We start from the raw sequence: 24,042 nt of genomic DNA on the forward strand, positions 1-24,042 counted from the left end.
ATGTACAAAAGCTGTATTATGTAAAAAAAAATGAAAATGAGTGAATAAAATGGTATTTTGGTGGTTTTGGTGTTAAGGTCTCCCTGCTCTTCTATTACGACATTTAGATACAGACATTTAGATCCTGAAGTTCAAAAATCTATTTCTCCCCGGAGCAAGCACGCAGGCTCTATTGGCTAGCACTTGCGCAGGAGACCAAAGTTCAAATCCGGGGTGGAACAGGGAAGTTACATTATGTACTCAAGATGCATATATTTTTTTGAGAATGCAAATATTTACTCAGTGTTTTTTTTTCTCTGACTGTGTGTGCGTGTGTGCATGTGTACATGCGTACATGTATGTGTGTTTATACAGGTTTTGGTAAGGAGTTATTTGAGTCAGATCTAGACCGCATCATGGACCACGTCGAGATGGCCATGGAGAGGGTTCCTGTGTTGAAGAACGCTGACATCATCAACATCGTGTCTGGACCAATCACATACACCCCGGACCTGCTGCCCATGGTGGGCCCGCACCAGGGGGTCCGCAACTACTGGACCGCCATAGGATTCGGGTCAGTGTTAATTTTGACAGCAAATTTTTTTTTCGTTTTAGTCATATTTAGTTTTACTAATATTTTTTAATAACATTTCTGGAGTTATGTGCAACCTTGTTTAAGGATAAACCCGACGCTCGAATGCCAGCTGCGCCCAGCGCAAGTGATCTTCATTGTGGGTTTTGGCCACGGTCCGCAGTGGGAGATCGGAGGTAACCAGCCCACCACACATTGGCCTTCATCCATTAATGTTTACGCATTGCTCAATCACTCCATAAACGTTCAAATCATGATGACAGCCCCACTATCTATCTTTCATAAACGTGGTGTCAGTCACAGACCAAGGGAGGACGCAGCCGCAGGACTCACTTTATTTTGCAAAACAGGAGAGTGTATGCGTCTCCACTATCAGTGCGCGCTGCATGGGGGTTAAATTAAAACCCAAACGTGTTCCAATCATGACGATGTGATTGGTGTTATTCAACAATGTAGGCCTACAGGAAACAGACAACGCGTAAGCTATTTGTTATTTAATTCATGATTCAGGTTTTCGTTTAGGATATCTTTTTGGCTAGAATTTATCCGCCACGTTTTACTGTTTTAACCCAGCAACCCCATGTGAATTACGCCACAGCTGAAAAGCAGCCCAAACATTAACGTAACTAATAATTGGGCCGCGCGGTCCGGAAATGACCGTAATAATCCTAAAACGGGAGCAGAAATATTTTTTAAAAATAACTATTTCTGTGGGGTCGGTGGGGTGGCCCACCGGCCCACTGGCCCAGCGGCCCACCGGGCATATGCCCGGTATGCCAAATGGCCAGTCCGCCCCTGGCTTTATGCCGCAAGTGGGACATTTGTTATTTTTCACTTTTTTACAGATTATTAAACTACATAATATAAACTTTCAAATGAAGTGTCATTCATTGAAATAGGAAAATATTTGAAGAAGATGTGCTCATTCGAATCTTGTTATCTAAAATAGTCCAATCATTCATTGAAATAGGAAAATATTTGAAGAAGATGTGCTCATTTAAATCTTATTATCTAAAATAGTCCAAACTGAGAAAATCCCTTCTAAACAATTTCCTCCTGGTAATGGGCGTGAACAATGGGTAATTTATTCAACCTAGCCACTCCTCTAATCACTCCCCCATTGACACCTTTCAGTCAGCTGTGCGACTTTACAGGAAAACAAGCCCAAAGTCGCTTATAATAATCAGACCTGGAAACACTGTCTAATGCGCTGTATTTCGCACCAAGCCCTATGAAACTTCAACCTGGTGTTTGCACTTTCTCCATTTACAGCCCGCACATCTACATACACGTTCAGATTTGAAATATAAAGTGCTTACCCCATGGCCACAGATGTTACAATTCACTTCGGATGGGTATAAGTACCCGTATCTTCAGCATTGTTCAATAAAAAACATTTTAATCCGATCGGCGGCCATTTTCTCATAGAGTTAAAATGTATCAGAGTACAATACACCTCCCAACCGATACAGTCGCGTAGATATGCTATTTTCAAATAAATCTTTTATTAAATCTATTATGATGATGATATGTAATATGCCTATTTTTTACAACACAGATCCTGTATGGGGGTCCCTGGCACTAAATATTTTATAGAGTGGACAGCTGACTGAAAGGTGTCAATGGGGGAGTGATTAGAGGAGTGGCTAGGTTGAATAAATTACCCATTGTTCACGCCCATTACCAGGAGCTGAGAGGTGCTAGAAGTGCAAATTGTTTAGAAGGGATTTTCTCAGTTTGGACTATTTTAGATAACAAGATTCAAATGAGCACATCTTCTTCCTATTTCAATGAATGACACTTCATTTGAAAGTTTACATTATGTAGTTTAATAATCTGTAAAAAAGTGAACAATGACAAATGCCCACTTGCGGCATAAAGCCAGGGGCGGACTGGCCATTTGGCATACCGTGCATATGCCCGGTGGGCCGCTGGGCCAGTGGGCCGGTAGGCCACCCCACCGGCCACCCCACCGGCCACCCCACCGACCCCACAGAAATAGTTTTGCTCCCGTTTTAGGATTATCACGGTCATTTCCGGGCCGCTCGGCCCAATTATTAGTTACGCTAATGTTTGGGCTGCTTTTCAGCTGTGGCGTAATTCACATGGGGTTGCTGGGTAAAACGTAAAAACGTGGCGGAAAAATTCTAGCCAAAACCTGAATCATGAATTAAATAACAAATAGCTTACGCGTTGTCTGTTTCCTGTAGGCCTACATTGTTGAATAACACCAATCACATCGTCATGATTGGAACACGTTTGGGTTTTAATTTAACGCCCATGCAGCGCAGATAGTGGTGACGCATACACTCTCCTGTTTTGCAAAATAAAGTGAGTCCTGCGGCTGCGTCCTCCCTTGGTCTGTGACTGACACCACGTTTATGAAAGATAGATAGTGGGGCTGTCATCATGATTTGAACGTTTATGGAGTGATTGAGCAATGCGTAAACATTAATGGATGAAGGCCAATGTGTGGTGGGCTGGTTACCTCCGCTCTCCCACTGCGGACCCGTGGCCAAAACCCACAATGAAGATCACTTGCGCTGGGCGCAGCTGGCATTCGAGCGTCGGGTTTATCCTTATACGAGGTTGCACATAACTCCAGAAAGAGACGTAGCCTACTGTAGGCTACAGTAGCCTACCCAAGTTGGGAGACTTCACTCGCCAATGTCTCCAATGTCATGAAAATATTCCAGCGCAGCGCTCCCTGCTCCTTATTTTCTATCAATTTCACACCCCATGAAGCATTGAATTCATGGAGATTTTTTCTTTTTTATCGCATTCCTAAGACAATAATTTGATAACTAGCGGTTTCTCCGGTAGGAGACACAAAAAGTCTCCTTTGTGTCTCCTACCGGATATATTAGCATCTTTATTATTATCATCAAATTATCGGCTCAGGAATGTGACAAAAACTAAGAAATCTCCATGAATTCAATGCTTCATGGGGTGTGTAATTGATAGAAAATAAGTAATTTTTGGGTGAACTACTCCTTTAACACAGAGCCAGTAAAGCACTGTTTAAAAGGCTGAATGATTAAAGATGGGGTGCCATGATATTTTTCAACCCTAAAACCTGATCATAAGGTATTATTATTGTGTAAGGATTAAAAAAAAAAAAAAAAAAGTGTACAGTAAGTGTTAAAATGTTGTTTTTATGTAGATACACCCACCAGTTCATTAAGTATACCTGGTTTCACTTAGCACCACCCATCTAATCCAGTCCTTCCGCCTCCTCCTATAAGACCACCCACCTGTCCTAGTCCCTCCCTCTTATCACAAAAGGACTGCCCATGGTTCTGCCCATTTTTACATTACATTACAGTCATTTAGCAGACGCTTTTATCCAAAGCGACTTACAATAAGTGCATTCAACATAGGTAGGGAACGAAACTACTAATCACCAGAAGTCTTAAGTGCATTTCCTGCAAAAACAAGCAACCAAGAGTATACCTAGCGCTAAGGTAAAAGTGCAATATATCAGCTACCTACTTTCTTAAACAGATGAGACAAAATAGCAAAATCAAATGAGCACGAGCTAAAACAAATACGTGTATCAACTAAACAAGATCCAATAAAACAAAACAAAAATAAAACAAGAGTTCGTACAACTAGTTAACAACAAGCATGCCAGGCAATTTGTTTACAAAATGGCAGAGGGAGGACAAATTGGACAAATACAGCCCTATATGTTTGAACCTGAATCTGAATCTGGTGAACCAAGTAGAACTTTATCTTACAATGACTATGGTATCCATTACATCAGTGACATTATTTATAGCATCACTGCACACATTTTACTATCATTACAATGCATGTGTATTCCTTCAACCTGACATTCCCATTTAAATAGGCTATATTCTTTCCATACATCCCCTTACTAGAAAATGGAAATATAAGCTACAGTATATTACAGTAGGCATATGCATATAAAACGTTTAACTAGATGCTCTCATAATGTATTCATCAGAGCCATTTCCACCTTGATAATACACTTCTGTTTGCAGAGGCACAGATAATTTGTCTCTTTTTTATTATATTGACAAACAATCACTTATGCGTATCTAATCCAACTGAACTAGCTCTGGCGACCCTAACGTTGGCTGAGACTGTATGACTCGAGTTGGTCCCGCCCGCGTCGGTATGTTCTGCCGATTTAATGTCCAATTTTTACCGTCTGAACATCGTATGAAAAATCTAAAGCTAGGCGCCGTAACCTACATATGTCTGTTGTTCCGACGGCGTGAAACAACGCATCGATGGGTTCAAACAACCGTTTAAAACCTTAGTTTGTTGGCAGCCTGCGTTGAATTAACATGGAGGCTCGTCCCTGATCGAACTCTGCGCCATGTTAAACGGCCATGCGCGTTCACGACCAGCACTGTCTCTGCACGTTGAATTCAACGCAGACCGGCACAAAACCCCGGTTTAAAAGGTTGTTTCAACCCATCCATTAATATCTTCACACCGTCGTAACAACAGACGCCTGTAGGTTACCGCGACTACCGTTACATTTTCCATACGATGTTCAGAAGCGATCTTATCGACGCTGAACTAAATCCCACAACTAAACAGTGGGGGAGGTCACAGACACAAGGCTATGTCAAACCGATTCATGCTCCTAAGTCATTTTATTGGGGCTGGCGAATGTTTTAACTTACCGGTATCGCTCCTGAGGTGCTGCTTTCTGTGTCTCCAGAATAAATCGTCGGAATAGAACCTGGCTTCAGTACTTTCCTGTTTGCAAATCCCATATTGACGTGCACTAAGTTGGTGAAGCAGTCATCAACAAAATGGGAATTACACACCCGAAGCTTGGTAGAGAGGGCTGAGGGAATAATCCTGTCTTTATAAATGAAATTAAGCCATTGATCACGTTTGTCCGTGTCAATGGGTAAAGTGTGAAACGACTGTTTGATAGCTGTCACACAGCAGTTAGGCACAGAACAACCTGCCATGGTCACACACGTGTGTTTGAGCCAGCTCCGCCCACAAAAGATTGTAGTATAAATGACAATGATAATGAGGGGAGGTGCGGTGGGTGGGTATGACTTTGTTTCGTCAGTATGTCGCTGTTTTTGGATTGGCACCTTTGACTCTCAAGGTTTCAGCCTCCAGGAAGAAACTCCAAATAGTCAGAGAAGACATAAAACACCATAAAACCACCACCGGGTTGCTTAATGAAGTTCTATCAACCTCATAGACACATGAAAAACAGAAAAAGTGCAAAAACATGGCACCAGCTCTTTAAGCATCTAACTTGAAACATTGTAAATATGTTATATTGTTTTTAATTGCTTGTATTCTTGCAAATATCTTACGAATTTCACATGACACATTGTTGTGTATGCCTTTACAATTTTTTTTAAATGTATCAGTTTTATAGCTATACATTCTTGAGTGAATACTATATGTTTAGATGCCTGTCAGATGGTCAGACAATGCTGCTCCGCATGTCTACGATGGAACAAACGGGTTAAGACAAATCCTACACGCCTTCAGACCAGACGTGATATCTGAGCAGGCCGTACGCTCAAGTCAAAGTCACGATAGAATGATAAATCCCAACAATTGCGGTGATCTCGGCGTAAGCCCATTATTTTGCCCACTTTGATAAATGAGGGCCATTTAGTCTTAGTTTTAGTCATCATAGCTTAGTTTTATTTAGTTTGAAGTGACTTGAAGTGAAAAAAGATAGTCGACACTGAAATTAACACTGATTCGGGTACGCATGACCGGTGGAAAGTAACTACTGTAGATACATTAACTCAAGTACTGTACATACGTGCAATGGTTTAGGTACCTTTACTTAACTTGACTATTTCCATTTCGATACTTTATACTTCCACTAGATCTCAGAGTCAAATACAGTATGTTATACTCCTGCACAATTCTGTGAAAACTTTAATTACTTTGTGCTTTTTTCGGCTATTCGAAAATAGGTAGGGATATCATTTTCAAAGTCCAAAGGCTTACCTCTGTAAACCGTAAGCAGCCATTATCCATGGTGGTGGTTCTCAAACCCTTTCATGTCAAGGACCCCCAAATGGATACATATTAGCCCGCGGACCCCCAATTGAAAAGATATGCCAGGGACCCCCATAAGAGAAGATTTTTACGGCCATAGTAGTGATTCTCAACCATTCTCGCCCATTTGATATGCATTAGGCAACGGACCCCCATTTAATGGCTTATTTTAAATCTGTAGGACCGCAGTTTACGTTGAAAATTTTAACTCTGAGAGTGAACAAATGAAATGAAATGGACCCGCAAGTGTCCATTTGGTTCATAACTATCATTAATTTTGCTGGGGATCCCCTAGAACCCCCTAAAGGACCCCTGGGCTCACTTTGAGAACCACTGGGGTAGGGTACTTTTTTACCCTAAATAAGGCAGCCATCACATGACTGATTAAAAGCACCTTGAGACACCTGTTGTGTGAAATGTTCTATATACATTTGATTTGACTTGATGTCATGTCACCGCCAGGTACGGGGTGATCCACGCCGGTGGCATCGGTAAGTTCTTGAGTGACTGGATTCGAACCGGAGAGCCTCCGTACGACCTGATCGAGTGTGACCCCAACCGCTACGGCAAATGGACCGACGTTCCCTACATGTGTGCCAAAGCCAGAGAGTCCTACGGATTCAACAACGTGGGTAAGAACAATAGCACTTATTTTACTCTTTGCGCTTTGGTGTACAAGCTCACAACGTGTCACATTCGGCTATCTTAAGCTTGTGACACTGGTGTACAAACAAGTACAAATCAGGCTTAAAGAGTTATTTCACTTTCAAACACTTCTGGTAATTTTAATGTCTACTCTAGCTTTTGTGTGCACCCCAGACAGTTTTGAACTCTTTCACAGCCAGAGTAAATTCATAACGGAATCGCCTACTGCCAGCCAGCGATTTTTCGTTTTCCTTGCCTTTTTAACTAGTCACATAATATTTATATCCAGTATGATCGATCCCTTGACGGTTGCTAAACACGGAGGATTTCACTGTGCTTCCGCCAGGAAAAAGAATAGTCATCGCAACCCCCCCGGTCACTTCTTACAGGTCGTTGAATATAGCTTGTCTCGTCAAATATGCAGGGAGAAAAAAAGAAATAAAGATACAGCCATTTCCCCTAATACACTAATCTTTCGATCACGTGATATCCTGTGATCTGTGTGACTTGAGGATGAAAATGGTCACTCGAGTGTTAGCGAACAGCGCCATCAGGTGGAAAACCACTGAAAACGAAAAAGTCGTAAAAGTCGTCTTTGGCAGTCTGACTCACTCACTCACTCACTCACTCACTCACTCATCCCATGGCCTAGGGGGCCGTAGTAGTGTCATGGTGGATGCTTGGGCAGTCAGGGATCTCCAGCACTCTCGATTATCTGCTGTGCGTAGCAGGGTTTGGAAGCTGCAGCCATTCCACTCCTTGGCAGCCAGTCCACTCCTTGATGTTGTACATCCAGGACTTTCTCTGCTTGTCTCTTCTCCACTTTCCCTCCACTGTCCCTTGTAAGATGGTCTTTGACAGGGAGGTATGTCTTGTGACATGATCATACCAGGCCAGTTTATGACGTTTTACTGTTGAGAGTAGGGGCATCTGTTCTCCAGCATGGGTGGGTGGTAACTAACTGTCTAACATATAATCATTTGTCCGGTGTTCTTTATATGATGTATATGTAGAATTCTTCTGTAGCACTTGCTTTCAAAGGACTGTACCCTGCGCTCCGTGTCCGCTGTGAGTGTCCAGCTCTCACAGCCATAGAGTAAGGTGGAGAGTACAAGTGACTTGTAAAGTCTGACCTTCATTGGAAAGCTGATGGTGTTACTTTTCCAAATACTGGCCAGTCTCGTCATGGCTGACGTTGCTATGCCAATTCTTGCCTTTATCTCTTTTGTGGAGCTGCCATCTTCACTCAGATGACAGTGATGGCAGTCTGAGCCTTTGGAAAAAAGTCGTAAAAGTTGTCCTTGGCAGTGAAAGAGTTCAGTTGCTTGATTCAATATTTAGATATTTTATATTAATTTGATTATATCTACAAATAAACCGTTGTAACTTCAAACTCCATGTTAACAATGTTTGACTCATTGAAAACACACGTCCCTGGTTCTGGTGACTGATATTGTCCTTCTAATGAATGTTAGACTCATTAAAACACACGTCCCTGCTTCTGGTGACTGATATTGTCCTTCTAATGAATGTTAGACTCATTGAAAACACACATCCCTGCTTCTGGTGACTGATATTGTCCTTCTAATGAATGTTAGACTCATTAAAACACACGTCCCTGCTTCTGGTGACTGATATTGTCCTTCTAATGAATGTTAGACTCATTGAAAACACACACCCCTGCTTCTGGTGACTGATATTGTCCTAATGCGTGAGGGGACCGTCATTGATTGTATAGTTTCTCCATTTCTTCCATTCTCTCCCTGTCTCCAGTGGGATACCCTAAAGAGGAACGTTTTGAAGGCCGGCCCACCATCAGAACCAGTGGAGTTTATGAGCTACTCAAAGGGAAGTGCTCCATGGGCTTCCATGCTGGATGGGAACAACCCCACTGGTTCTACAAGCCTGGAGACGATGCCGGATACAAGTAGGAACACACACTCAACATGAACTGTTTTGTTATGAACCCATTAAGACCTGAAGCCGATTCTACAAATGTCTTCTAAATCCCAACAGTTTTCTGAAAAACGTATGTTTCTATATCAGTGGTGCTCAAACTTTTTTTTTTTTTTTAAGGACCCCCAAAAAATGATATGTATTTGGCTGCCGACCCCCATCTCAAAATATGTTGTTCCAGGGACCCCCAGAAGCAAAGATTTGAGTAAAAAATGTTGCTTTAAAATAATATATTATATTCAAAGATTTGCACACATTTTCCCGGTTTTTCTAAATAGCAGATCTACAAGCTTGTGTTGCTTAAGCTTGTTGTTGTTAAGATAAGATGAGATAAAGATAACCACTGACTTATATTCAAGGTGGTGCAAGTGTTAAATAGCTATGTATTATGATAGTAATAAGAAGAGAGAACTCATATGAGAAGAGAGAACTCACACAGGATAAACAAGTGAAATTGGAAGTGATGAAAAGTGGAAATGGAACGCAATAGAATTTAAGCTGATAAATGGGTACTCTCTCCTGATTGAGATTAGATTGTGTCCGGGGAGCTCAGTCGGTGGACCACAAGGTCATCGGGTCGATCCCGGGCACCGCCAACTCAGTGTAACTGTGAGTAGCACGGCTTGGATGCGACAAGTCGTGCGGTAAGTACTGGGGGCTGATGGTAGGTGTGGCGCTCCATCTCAGCAATCCGTCTCCCAGGAGTCTAGTCCATTGTAACGGGGATAGAACCCCCCCCCCCCCCCCGTTCTCGGCTGATACCAACAATAAGCCTCTTATTGTCTTATTAAGACTTACTTACTTACTGAAAATCTATTTTCTGTTTACTAAAGAGCTGGAGAGACAGGGAGATCCCTGTTACAGAAAAAAAAAAAAGGAACACTCTATAGTAATAACTACTCTCACAAACGTTCTGTTTTACAACAACATACAATCTTTCAGATTGACCAAAATCTGTTCACATCTATGTATCTTCTAGACATAATAAATAGCATATCATTTAAATAGCGTTGAACAGCACACCACAACTCAAGCATTTTCTAAAGATTTTTATACATTTGAAAACTTGTGAAATGGGACATTCTGCACAATGAGTACTTTCTACTTTTGCACTTTTAGTAAAGTAAATTTTGAATTCTTGACTTTTACTTGTAACAGAGTATTTCTACATTGCAGTATTGATGCTTTTACTTAAGTAAAAGATTTGAGTACTTTTTGAGCAACTTACTTCTAAACAGACCTCATTAGTAGTGTCATGGGGGCCACACGGAGTAGGACGGAGCTTGGCCGGTACATTTTTCACGGGACGGTACAGTGCACGCGCATGCACTCACGTGCATGCTAGAATGCACGCTAGTACTTTTTTTTACCTCTGCAGGTTTACAAGTGAGTGTGAAAATGTATCCTCACTCCTCACAGGCTACACGGTAAGCAACACAGCATGTTGGCTTCAGTAGGGCTGCTGCCAGTATCCTATATCTGCACGCAGCAATGCCTCAGCCACCGTCGAAGAAGACAAAGATACTCGTTCAAAGCAAACTTTTTGTTTCATCTCTATAATTTGTGGCATTCCTTGAATTTGTATTAGTTTTAAAAGAGTAAAAGTAAGCTAAAAAACATTTGCTATATACAAACATGTTTCCTAGCCTGGTAAAGCCCCTCCCTCCGGAAAATCTAATTTCCATTTGATTTCAGGAAGGAGTCTGGCCTGAAGGCTTGTCTGGGCGTTTCTAGCGCATTACCAAAAAAACGAGCCTATCAGCGTCGTCGCTCATCGTTCTGTGATTGACAGCGAAAGTTGGCCAATCAGGTGGCGAGTTCGAATGGACCCGAGTGCAGCCTGAGTGCAGCCGACCAAACACGAACGGCAGCCATTGTTTCTGTGGGCAGTTTCTACTTTTTATTTTCGGTTTTAAAACGCTCTCAAACTTCTTTTTTGAGGCACGGAATTTACTTATAAGATATCGTTTGGATATAATTTAGTTGTTTAACTTCATATATGTGGTCAATTAATCATGACAGAGCCTATTTAAAAATAAAAATTCAGAGAACCGGCAGGGGCGGGCAGTGACACGCATTTATCCGAATAAGGCAACCTATTTTGGGCATGGCCATCTCAAAAGTCCCGTTGCGTCACATTAGTCTGGAGGTGGTAAAAATGCACTGCAATTGGCTGAAGGGGAACAACGATCATTGGCTGAAGGGGTTGTCAGTCAACGGTATTACTCCCGCCCAACTCCAGCCCACAGCCAATATTGCAGAATGGGCGATCATGCCAGACTCACTCCTGAAATAAATTACAAATGAGATGTACATGTTTCCTACTTTAAGGTAAAATATAATGCGCGTGCTGTGCGCGCCAATACACCCCTGGGCCTCATGCATTCCTTCTGTAGAGTGAACTATTAGGTAAGGATGTTAAATGTTACCTGTAGCCTGGAGGCCTTTATGAAACCTGTCCTGTCCTGTCTGTGTGGATTAGAACCCACCAAACTAGCTTGACAACACTTCACTTTAAACACGTATTTACACAAACCCTGGCATACCTAATTCTATGCATGTCATAATCCAGTGGTTCTCAAACATTTTCATGTCAAGGACCCCCAAATTGATTTGTGTTTGGCTGCGGACCCCCATCTGAACATATTCTGTGAAATATGTGTGTTTGAGTTGTGAGTTTAAAAAAATATTCCAGACATTTCAAATCTTTGGAAAATAGAAGATCTACAAGCTCACAACGCGGCGCTTTTTTCAAAATGGCCTAAACTGATTTTTACACTATATTAACTTTTTTTTGCTGAGGACCAACTGGAACCCCCTCAATGACGGGGAAGGGCTGTCCGCACCGAGACATGGCCATCACCATTGATAATGCTGTGGTGACGTGAACTCGGACTGCGAAGAATCTTGGTGTGACCCTGGACGATCAACTGTCGTTCTCGGCAAACATCGCATCAGTGACACGGTCCTGCAGATTCCTCCTCTACAACATCAGGAGGATTTGCCCCTTCCTCACGGAGAAGGCAGCCCAGGTGCTCATCTAGGCTCTTGTCATCTCCCGCCTGGACTACTGCAACTCCCTCCTTGCTGGTGCTCCGGCATCTGCCATCAGACCTCTGGAGCTTGTTCAGAAAGCTGCGGCTCGTCTGGTGTTCAACCGCCCCAAGTTCTCCGACGCATCTATCCTTCTCCGTTCTCTACACTGGCTCCCCGTAGCGGCTCGCATCCAGTTTAAAACCCTGGTGCTAGCCTATAGGGCAGTGAAAGGAACAGCTCCTTCTTACCTCCGGGCTATGGTCGATGCCTACACCCCTGCCCGACCACTTCGGTCTGCCACCTATGAATTAAATACCAAGGCCCTCATTGGAAACAAGTCCGCAAGGACTTTTATGAACGGACCTGTTAGACAAAGTATTTTAAATGTAACTGTGCTGTTTTACATTTTTTGCCTAATAAAATATTCAATCAATCAATCAAAACCTCGGGGCGACTGATTGCCTCGTCACTCAAGGGTCCTTCTGGCCGATCCACACGGTCACGACTTTTTTCGGTTCTGGCCCCACAGTGGTGGAATGAACTTCCCACTGATGTCAGGACAGCAGAGTCACTGCCCATCTTTCGCCGCAGGCTGAAAACCCACCTCTTCAGGAAACACTACCCTTCCTCTTTGCCTGGCCTACTTGTTGTTAACTAGTTGTACGAACTGTGGGACACTGATCAAGGCCAAGACACAGTTAGGCAGGGTACAAACCCAATAAAGGGCATTTATTGAATGATCGCTTCACAGAGCATTGTTTATACGTTTTCTAAATCATAAGGTAAGTTATTTAGTAACACAGGTTCTTCCCGGGTTCGGGGTTTCCATTCATCACATTTCATTCCTTGTTTTACATCGTTCCACAGGTTGCCTAAAAAGTAAAAGAGACAGTCTTTTAGTTCTCAATTTCCCTAACAATTACAATTGTAGAGGGAAAATAGTGGAGTATTCGCTTACCGCCTGAGCACCCGTCCATTCACCAGGAGAGCCAGTGGAGACTGAGAGAGAGTGGCAGCATTTTGTAGTTTGGTGCCACACCTAGCCGGTCCCCGCAGGTGCGCTGAGTTGAGGTTGATTCATGATCAAGATTGGTAGGTACCGCCCCTCGATGACGTGGCCTAGGTTGTGGTGCTGCCTGCTATGCCTCTCTCTGTCTCTCTCCCACTGTCTCTCCATGGTGAGGTGCCTACCTGTCAGGCGGTCTCCGAGCGAGACTCCACAGAACGCTTGTTTTATTGTTGTATTGTTTTATTGGATCTTGTCTAGTCGATACAATTATTTGTTTTAGCTCCTGCTCATTTGACTTTGCTATTTTGTCTCATCTGTTTAAGGAAATAGGTAGCTGATATATTGCACTTTTACCTTAGCGCTAGGTATACTCGTGGTTGCTTGTGTTTGCAGAAAATGCACTTAAGACTTCTGGTGATTAGTAGTTTTCGTTCCCTACCTATGTTGAATGCACTTATTGTAAGTCGCTTTGGATAAAAGCGTCTGCTAAATGACTGTAATGTAATGTAATGTAATGACCACCAGGGGCCCCAGGACCTCACTTGGAGAATCACTGTCATAATAGACACATGTTCTATAATGTTCTGATGATAGGCAAACATTCTGAAGAAATAGCAGATTTACAAACCCACAACACGTCACATCGTGACGAATGAACCATTCATGCTGAATGGAGCAGTTATGATGTTCCGATGCAGCTGTTTTATAATAAGTGTGTAACTTGATAATCTATGCTACTGTAACATTCTGTACCACTTTGATTCTTACAAATGATACAGTACTTACGTCTTATTATCATTGGTGGGAAAAGTACTCAAATGTTTTACTTAGGTAAGAGTATCAATACTGCAATGTAGAAGTACTCTGTTACAAGTAAAAGTCTGGAATTCAAATTTTACCTGAGTAAAATGCAATAGTATTGGTATCAAAATATACTTAAAGTACAAAAGTAAAAGTACTCATTGTGCATAATGTCCCATTTCAAAAGTTCAAAATGTATAAAAAATCTTTTGAAAACAGCAGATCTACAAGCTCACAATGTTTCGCATCGCATCGTTAAAGTACAAAAGTAAAAATACTCATTGTGCATAATGTCCCATTTCAAAAGTTCAAAATGTATAAAAAATCTTTTGAAAATAGAGCTTGTAGATCTGCTATTTTCAAATGATCAAAATACATATAGGGCTGAAGTGGTTAGTGTGTTTTGCGATAATAATCAAAGTCTAAAAAGTAACTAGTAACTAAAAGTTTTCAAATCATTGTAGTGGAGTAAAAGTACAATATTTGTCTCTGAGATGTAGTGGAGTAGAAGTAAAAGTACTGAAGATTGGAAATACTCCAGGAAAGTAAAAATACTTCAACATTGTACTTAAGTACAGTACTTGAGTAAATGTACTTAGTTACTTTACACCACTGGTCATGAATTACATTAAAACTGTGATGTGGAACTCATAATATCAGCTAATAATATTAACAGTAGTTGTGACACTTGATGACAGTTATGGAATGGAATGGAATGTAAGTATTCCCTTTAAAAAAAAAACGTAATATTTCTACTGCACTACATCTCATAGGCCAATATTGTACTTTTACTCCACTACAATTATTTGACAACTTTAGTTTCTACAGTAGTTAGTTACTTTATAGATTTAGATTGTTAATACAAAACCTATGTTAACCACTTCAGTCCTATATTTGGCTATTTGAAAATAGCAGCTCTACAACCTTATTTTGAAAACGCGTGAAATGGGGCATTCTGCATGATAATGAGAAATTTTACTTTTGGTACTTTAAGTATATTTTGATGCAAATCATGTTGTACTTTTACTTGTAACAGAGTATTTGGTTCTGGTCCTTGTCACCTCTGCTTATAGTCTAGGACCTGGCTAAAATATGTATGCACTTAATTTAGGAGAGATTATCTCAACTGTTCTTGGCTAATGTGACCCCAAGGAACAACTTAGGAACTATGAGAAATTCTCTATCCGGGGCGAAATACTCGGAAATGACCACACCTCTTTTAAAATGACCGCTACTTCAAACATGGCTCTATCTTCTAAACCGTTGGAGCTACAGATTTTCTGAGGTGGCCGAAATGTTCACAATACTCATGTTTAGTGCAAAATAGAAAAGTGTAAAATGTCAAATTTTATATTTTATTACAGAACAGCTAAAACAAACGGCTAAAAACGGTCAACTTATTACAGTCAAGGGCCATAAGAATATTTTTGCGTGAATCAATCTAAAAGCACCAAATGTGTCCCAGATATAACCCAGGGCATGCTCTGATGATGTAGCAAGGGTGCCCGAGCCAGCAACCTTCGGGATCATCATAGTGGCCAAATCCAATATGGCCGCCACCTGAAAAAGGTTTTGGCTATGTTTGAACCAGATGAGCTACAAATGCAAACTTGGTGTCTAAATCATGTTTTTTGACCAGTAGAAACATGTTGGAATGCTTATCTTAATGATTTAATCTATCTAGAGGACTCTAATGTGCATATCACATATATGGCCACTATGTTATGAAACAACCAATGTATCTTACTGATGTAATTATATTGAAACAATAGAATGATTTAGAGTATAACTCATTCCTAATTATACAGCTACAGCTAGTGCAGTATGTGCAACAATGTAAAGCATAAATGTAATCCTATCATAAGATGTATAGAATTTGAACAATCTGTATTATTGTACATTGTACATAATTGTCTTGGTGTTACAACAGCAACAGAACTGATACATACATTCAGCATGTCAAAAGGCCATTACATCCCAGATTTCAGTACGTTGGGCTGGTATTGGGACTCCATGACCAAGACTTGGGAACCTTACTGGACCCATCTTGCAGATGCCAGTAAAGCTTGCACCATCCTCCTCCACGTGGCTTCAAAAGTCATGTAGTGGACATAAAGCAAATGATGCGAAGCTGGAGTCCGTTGCACCTCGATGTAGAAGTTGTATGATTAGAACAAAAATAATCTGTGATTCTAATTTAAACATAATATTGTTAAAATTCTATACACCTTTGACTAGTATGATATTATTCAATTCATACTGAGCATTGCTCTGCATATAATGTACTGGCTGTTGCTGTATAATTTGGGTTCAACTCATATTCTATTGTTTCAACATCTGTACACAGGTTGTTTCTTTTCTTCGTTTGATCTTAACTCATTCCAACAACTCTACACTCAAATCTGGATGAAACTTTATGTTACATAACATTTTTGATATAGGCCATATTTGTAATAAGCAAATCAGAGTGCTCTAGATGGCTTCAATCAATAATATGAGCATTCTAATGTGTTTTTAATGCTCAAAAAGTATAAAATAGACACCAAGTTTGCAAAAATGTAAAAAAGTTAAACTAATTGTCAGATAGTCGCCATCTTTGAAATATGCAAAATAGAGGTCCAGCTACACCCAGTCATAAATATAAGCGTTCCAACATGTTTCTAATTGTCAAAAAACATGATTTAGACACTAAGTTTGCATTCATAGCTCATCTGGTTCCAAAGTTATAGACAAAACCTTTTTCAGGTGGCAGCCATATTGGATTTGGCCACTATGATGACCTGTAGGGTTGCTGGCTCGGGCACGGGTTTCCCAAACATGAGTATTCTGAACATTTTGAGCACCTCAGAAAATCTGTAGCTCCAATGGTTTAGAAGATAGTGCCATGTTGGAAGTGTGGTCATTTTAAAAAGGGCGTGGTCATTTTCGGGTATTTCGCCCCGGATAGAGAATTTCTCATAGTTCCTAAGTTGTTCCCTGGGGTCATATTAGCCAAAAATAGTTGAGATATTCTCTCCTAAATTAAGTGCATACATATCTTAGCCAGGTCCTCTACTATTAGGAGCTTGGCTCTCTTAGATATGCCTGTGATGCAAGCTACTGCCACCTGCTGGTACAGCCCGTTATTACCTGTCACTCAGGTGCTCAAGTCAGCAGACAGCTGTAATATTTTACCGGAGACGTGAAGCGACACATAAACAACTGCGTGCTCGAGCAGCGGCAGCTGCCGGCAACTTATTTTTTTCGCCGATAAAGTATAGTTTTGGACCATGACGGAGGCGCGCCGACTCAGCAGACCTTGAGGCCAAGGAGTCGCGCCCGAGCGCCTCCAGGCGTGAGTGCCCGCGACGACCGGCCGATGGACTGCTAGTCGACTAAGCGCCGTCCGAGTTATGTACCGATAGGCACAGAATCGTAAATAATATTGGTGGGGACTGCGTTTGCCCCACTGACTGCGTTTCGCTACACAAACGCAGCACACTCCCAAAGCTGGCGCCGCCGGCAGCTCCGCGGCAGCTTCCGCTGCCGGAAAATGCACTCGCTGTCCCTCGATTAATGTGTGTATTAAAATTCAATTCAGAATCGATAATAATACCCAGGTTCTTTACTGTAGTTACTTTCTACAGTCAGGTTACCAAGTCTACTTATCTCTCTGCTCACTAGAACCAATTATGAGAACTTCTGTTTTATCCTCATTTAGCTTAAGAAAGTTCTCACTCATCCAGCATTTTATACTGGATAGTCAGGTCAACAATGGGTCTAGAGCACAGGGGTCGTCTGGAGCTACTGAAAGATATAGCTGGGTATCATCAGCATAGAAATGGAAGTTCACTCCGTGATCATCGATGAGTTCTCCCAGCGGCAGTATATACTGGGAGAACAATAAAGGACCCAGAATTGAGCCCTGTGGAATACCAGAACAGATGTCGTGTCTGAATCAAAGTCAGCTAGACTGACACAATAGCTTCTGCCTGTTAGGTAGGAGTAAAACCAAGACAAGGCTGTGCCTGACAAACCAATCCAGTAATCCAGGCGTTGTATTAGAATTGTGTGATCAATCGTATCAAAAGCAGCCGTTAAATCAAGGAGTAGGAGAGCGGATACATTTTTGTCGTCAGCGGACACCCTAAGATCATTAATTACTTTTACAAGTGCTGTTTATGTGCTGTGACCTTTCCTGAAGCCAGATTGGAATTTGTTATGAACCTTATTGTTCTGTAGGAACACATCCAGTTGATGAAAGACTTAGAATTTTTTTTTTCTAAGATCTTGCCCAGAAATGGCAGATTAGAGATTGGTCTATAATTACCCAGCACCGATGGATCAAGGTTGTATTTCTTGAGTAAAGGCCTGACTACAGCCGTTTTCAGTGAGTCTGGAAAGACGCCTGATTGTAGAGAGCGGTTTACAATTTTTAGGATATCTCCAATCACACTGTCTAAAACCTCTTTGAGAAACGGTGGGTATTGCATCCAGTGAACAGGATGATGATGTCATCTGTGATATGGTTTTGCAGAGTTCCTCTTCATTAATTGCGCAGAATGATATTAGGCTTCCCCTGGAGTGATCTACACACCATGCACCATTAGCCGCTTTAGAGGCAGGGAGCGACTCCTTGTAAGCCTGGGGGGGGGGTTTAAAAGACGTTCAATGGTAGAGAATAAGACTCTGGCATTGTGCTTGTTGTCATTAATAATGCCTGAAAAATATGCCTGCCTTGCCAAACGCAATGCTTTGTTATAGGCCGCTGTTGACTTCTTAAAAATCTCTAGGTGGATAGTGAGTTAGTTTTTTCTCCAAACTCACTCAGCTCTACGACATTCTTTCTTGAGTGAGCGCATGTGCCCGTTGATCCAGGGTGTTACTCTAGAGTTAAGTTTCTTTTTAGTTTTCACTACTGGGCGTCGAGAACTGACTCTAATTTAAGATTAAAATGTTGAACCATATCATTCACTGAGGGAGCATCAGGTAAGGGGGGCACACATGCCAGATGACGAGGAAACTTGTTTGCTGCAGATGAGCTAAAAAAAAAGTTTTTTTTATAGTACAAAAAAAAACAGAGGATTGACTCTCCAATATGGTGGCCTGGTATTCAAAGGATTTAAAACTGCCAAGGTTTGTCAGAGGTTTGAATTTTAAAGTGTCAGAAAAGATATTCGCCAGACCACCTCCTGTTTTTCCCTCGCGTCCTGAGTGAATGAAGCTGTACTTTGGTGGGCAGGCAGCAGCTAGGAGCACCGCTCCATCAGAACCAAGCCATGTTTCTGTTAAAAAAATAATATCTAGTTTCTCTTTACATATGAGATCATTTACAGAGGAAGACTTGTCATTTAGTGACCTGATAAGTAGGGCCAGGTTTAGCTTAAGGCAGTCTACTATTGGGCTGTTGCCTCTACGGGGAATGCATGTTAAATTTGCTAAGAGTGTTATATTGTAAATATGGGAATATTGTAAACCTTGTTTGCTACAAGGCTAACTGAAAGAACCTTGGGCCCAGACATGATTGAGGCTAGGCATAATGGACCCTACCGATATCAGCCATCAAATGTTTTCTCTAGACGTGCCAGCTGGGAGGCCATCAGGGTGTTCTTTTGACGCCGTGGAGGGGGGATGGGTGGGGGGCAGGGCAAGGTTGGTGGTTGTGAGGCCTGGCGTTTGATTTGGGGGGTGAGTCTAATCCCTGCGCTAATCAAGTCATTCATGCTACTGGTGAACTCCAGAAGAGGTATTGGGGACAGGGAAAAAGATGATGAAGAGGAGGAAGGTGATGGAGTTGGATAATCTTCCTCATTCTTCATGAGGAAGAGTCTTCATCCTCAGCCACTGCTGGCATGACCATGGCAATCTCCTGTTGGGGGTTGGGGTTATCAGCAGTTGTTTTGAGTATGCTGGTCTTTGTTTTTAATTCCAAGACTTCACTATCTGTGAGTTCACTTGCTCCTCCACCATCCTCGGTGAGGGTGGCCGTGGCTTCGCCCCCCTTCACTTCATCCGCAGCTTCAGCAGGGGTAACAGATAACTCTGCACTATCTGTTGTTTTGGATTCTTGTGTTCTGGTCTTGGCAGAGGGTGGTGGAGGCACACGCAGAGTGTAGAACACGTTTGAGATGAACAATTTGACTCCTAGCTTGTTTAGATGAAAACCGTCTGAAAAAAGGTGTTTGCGATCTCGTAAAAAATTGGAATTGTCAATAAAATGCACAGATTTGTTGGTACACGTAGTTGAAAGCCATTTGCTCAGTGCAGACAGTCTACTGAATCGTTCATCGCCGCCTCTTGTAGGAGGAAGTGGGCCGCTGATGCAAACATCAACATTTAGCGAGCTGATTGTGCTGAATAAAGCCATGAAATGCTGTTTTAGGATTTCTGACTTTTTGCCCTCTAAGTCACATGTACCAATGTGCAAAATCAGGGTTTTTACGGTTGGGTGTGCAGCGACAAGATTCAAAATTCTGTCATTCATGTCAGAGACCATCTGCCCCATTCTCAGGCCAAAAATTCCCCGTTAAATCGGGATAATGGACCTGCGCCGCCCCAATAGGTTATTCTAGCACCTGCTCTACCCGTCACCATTATGCCGACGCCGTTATTTGCGCGTGGAGGTGTGCCCGTGGGCGTGTTGTTGCTATATCCCCCACATTGCAATTCTACAGACACACATGGGTACGGCTTGGGGACGGGGGATAGTGGATTCTAGAAGCACCCGCTGGTTTATAAAATCACCCGTCAAGTGCACACAGACACTACAATGGCTTTGTGCGTTGGACCATGAGCCGTGTTGCCAGCCTTGGAGAGAAATAAGCAACCGCAGTCGCAGGTCTATGAAAACAAAAAGAAGCAACTCTAAGGCCACATGAGCACTTCAAACTACTAACTAGAGCTTTCATATCCCCTAAATATTTCAGCCCGGCTCGACTAATAATTGACAAATTAGACCCAGCCCAGCCCGTCAGTCATTTTTCTAAAGAAGCCTTATTTCTCATTAAATCTTGGTAATATATGAATGATCTGTGTGTGAAATGCGCTCTTTCTTTATACAAACCCATGCTCGCTCACTCTACCGCAAATGCCTCTCTCTCTTTGTACAACCCCATGCTCACTCTACCGCAAATGTGCTCTCTCTCTTCATATAAACCGATGCTCACTCTACCGCATATGCGCTATCTCTCTCTATACAAACCCATGGTCACTCTACCACAAACGCCACCACCACTCCCAGCGGGGTCATTTTGATTCTATGACGGCTGCCGTCTAGTTATCATCAGTGCCAGTGTTGTGAGGAAAAACAACTAACAAGCAACCAGGTCTAGGAAAACCAGCCCAAAAGAAGCGAGTCAAGCGACTATGGGCCACATGAGCACTCTAACATATACATCAGCTATTTGAAAATAGCAGATCTACAAGCTCGCCAGGCGTTGGGTGCTCCATTGTGGTCTCGACCCACAGGTTGAGAACCACTGCATTAAAAGCTCCAAGCAAGTTACATGTCTAGTAGGCTATGTTGTTGACCACGTAATGTAATGTTTTTGGTTTAGTGATAGGCTACTCCGTGGCGCGCGCGCGCCTCATATTGTATGCTGTCCAAAATAACAGATCTGTAGCTGTCGACACGACATGATGCAGCGCCGTTGATAGCTTGTATGTCTGTTATTTTGGGTAGGTATAGGCGACGCACATACGCATCGCAGCAATGTGTCTGGATTTGAGAGGCTTTGATTGATGTAAACTTAAAGTTTAGCTCTGTTCGGGATTACTGAACAAAGGTGGATGATGAAAGATAACGGGGACAATATGGATGTAAGTTAACTTTAATTAACTGCGTCACTTCAGAGGAAACTATGGAGCAACTTCAGAGATGTTTACACACCCCTGGAATCCATTAGAACGGTGGAAATAGAACGATAACAGCCAACGTGAGTACATACTGTAGGCTATAGACCTTTCCTAAAACTGTCCAATTTATTATACCCATGTGCTACTGTTTGTCTGTGTACCACGTAGGAGCGTTGTCGCAACATGATGTAATTAATTATTTGGGAGCAGCCAGTGTGTACCAATAGTATACATATTTTAAATGGCTTTCATATACTATTCCGGATCTGACTAATATGACAAGCTTATTGTGAACACAATAGGCTACAAATTAATATACAAATGTATTTGGATAAAATAAAAAAAAAGAAGGAAAACAAGCCCAATGTGGCTTATAATAATCAGACCAGGCAACAGTGCAGACAGGTAGATAGGCTAGAGCATATATTGGATCGGGATGACGGCTAGCGCAGTCTTCTCTTAAAGGCAATGGCTTCTGGCACGGTGATTGGTTTTATCATTGTAACGCCCAAACCACACCTATGCATAATGTAACGGGTAGCTCAGGTGTTTGGCGGGTCACGGGGGTGCCATAGAATACCGAATTTTGCGGGGAAACGCCTCTTGCCTAGTCCGAAATCCCTAATTAGTGGTTTGTTCAAATCTGGCTCTGAATAGAGCCCCATGTCTTTGGAGAAACATAGCACTTTTGCCTTTCTTTTTATTATGTTTTTAACATCTTTCACAGCGGCGTCACCCACGATCAGAAATTCAGGCATAGTCATTTGCTTTCCATGTAGCCTTTTTCCTTCTGAATTACTCTTGGTTCTTACCCTGCTGGGTGAAGATGAGATGTTGTCTCTGTCATCAGACGGACATCTAGGGTCCTGCAGCAGTGGAGTAAATCTGTTTCCCAGCTACACACTCGTTTTTTTGGGAGGTTTGTTCGTAGTTCTCTCTTTGGCAGTTGTCCACTGTTGAAGGGGAGTAGAAGACGCAGTATGCGGGGGTGGTAGCGCAGGCCAGCCGGTCAAATCTGTAATCTCAGGGCTCCGAGTTCTGCCAGTTATTCGTTCCTTCCTGTCCTTTGACTTTGCCCCAAGTGTGTTCCAGGAGAAGGCCTTGTCCTGGGGTTTCTCGGAGGCCACGCTAGTGCTAGTTGGCTTTTTGTTGGCACGGTCTTGTCCGTTGCTCTAATGTTGATTCACTTCCACATTCACTCTTAATCTGTGTAATTCCGTTTCCAGCACTGCAATCTTTTGAAGCAGTTTTTGGTAATCAACTGCTGAAATATTCGGGAACATCCTGATGCTAATTAGCTTTGGCTAGGTGTCACGTGTACCCAGTCACTAGATGTCGAAGAATAGTATCTTGAAATATGGCAAAAACTTGTGTCTGTAGAAGAAATAGTCCCATGGGTTTATAAATATCCAGGATCCATTCGTAGTTTCTCAAAGAAAAATAAAACATGGATATCAGCAGAAGAATGTAAGCATAGCACAGAGCAAGCAGCAAAGACGTCCTCGCTGTACGAGAGCAAGCAGCAGTAACATAGGTATACGCTCCTGACCATGAGTAGAATTACAGTTGATAAAGGATGTTATTTTATATTTCCTGCCAGTACGAGGGTGGGTGAAGTATTTGGTGGTAGAGGAATTGAACCACTGGGCACTATAGACCAATTATTTGTTTACCAACATTGAGACTGGGCGCACAGGTGACTGTTTCATGTGATCAATTCTCAACAGATCCCCAAGTCTGTTGTTTTGGGGTGCGCTGGTTTCAGTTTATTCAACCTCCTCTTGTGTGTTGGCTAGTGGTATTGTGCGCCGAGAACAGCTGACATACAAGCTCACAACCACGTCGCGGATGCGACCGCTGTGAGCTTGGAGGTCTGCTATTCTCGGCCGTTCTCTGCGCGCGGGACGGAGCATAAATTAGGCTCAGCTGCGTGAGCAAGAGCAGGTTCTGGTGCCATGATCATAGAGCGCTCCCTCCGTTCTTATGACAGCCACTGGAGGTGGAGTTTGGGGGAAAACTGCTTTGAATCGCTATTATTGTTTACACACAACAGAAACCAAGGATTACATATTTCAAGAGCGAGAGATCACAGTAAAATTCCTAAGCATTCTTCCTCCACACTGGGAGAAAAACAGCATCAGAAAGTTTGATGGGATGAATTTTT

At 42.3% G+C, this 24,042-nt stretch overlaps 1 protein-coding gene across 1 annotated transcript in view; it reads left to right on the forward strand.

The window, feature by feature from the left end:
* The window catches only part of dmgdh (dimethylglycine dehydrogenase), a 62,434-nt gene that overhangs the window by 21,546 nt on the left and 16,846 nt on the right, over nucleotides 1-24,042 (forward strand). Inside the window, exons 7-9 of the mRNA XM_080419871.1 lie at nucleotides 355-553; nucleotides 7,061-7,230; nucleotides 9,017-9,170. Of these exons, the coding sequence (XP_080275997.1) occupies nucleotides 355-553; nucleotides 7,061-7,230; nucleotides 9,017-9,170 (523 nt within the window). The remainder of the gene's footprint in view (nucleotides 1-354; nucleotides 554-7,060; nucleotides 7,231-9,016; nucleotides 9,171-24,042) is intronic.

The sequence above is a fragment of the Gymnoscopelus braueri genome (assembly GCF_963280865.1).
Source record: "Gymnoscopelus braueri genome assembly, chromosome: 22".
In the NCBI taxonomy this organism is placed as follows: domain Eukaryota; kingdom Metazoa; phylum Chordata; class Actinopteri; order Myctophiformes; family Myctophidae; genus Gymnoscopelus; species Gymnoscopelus braueri.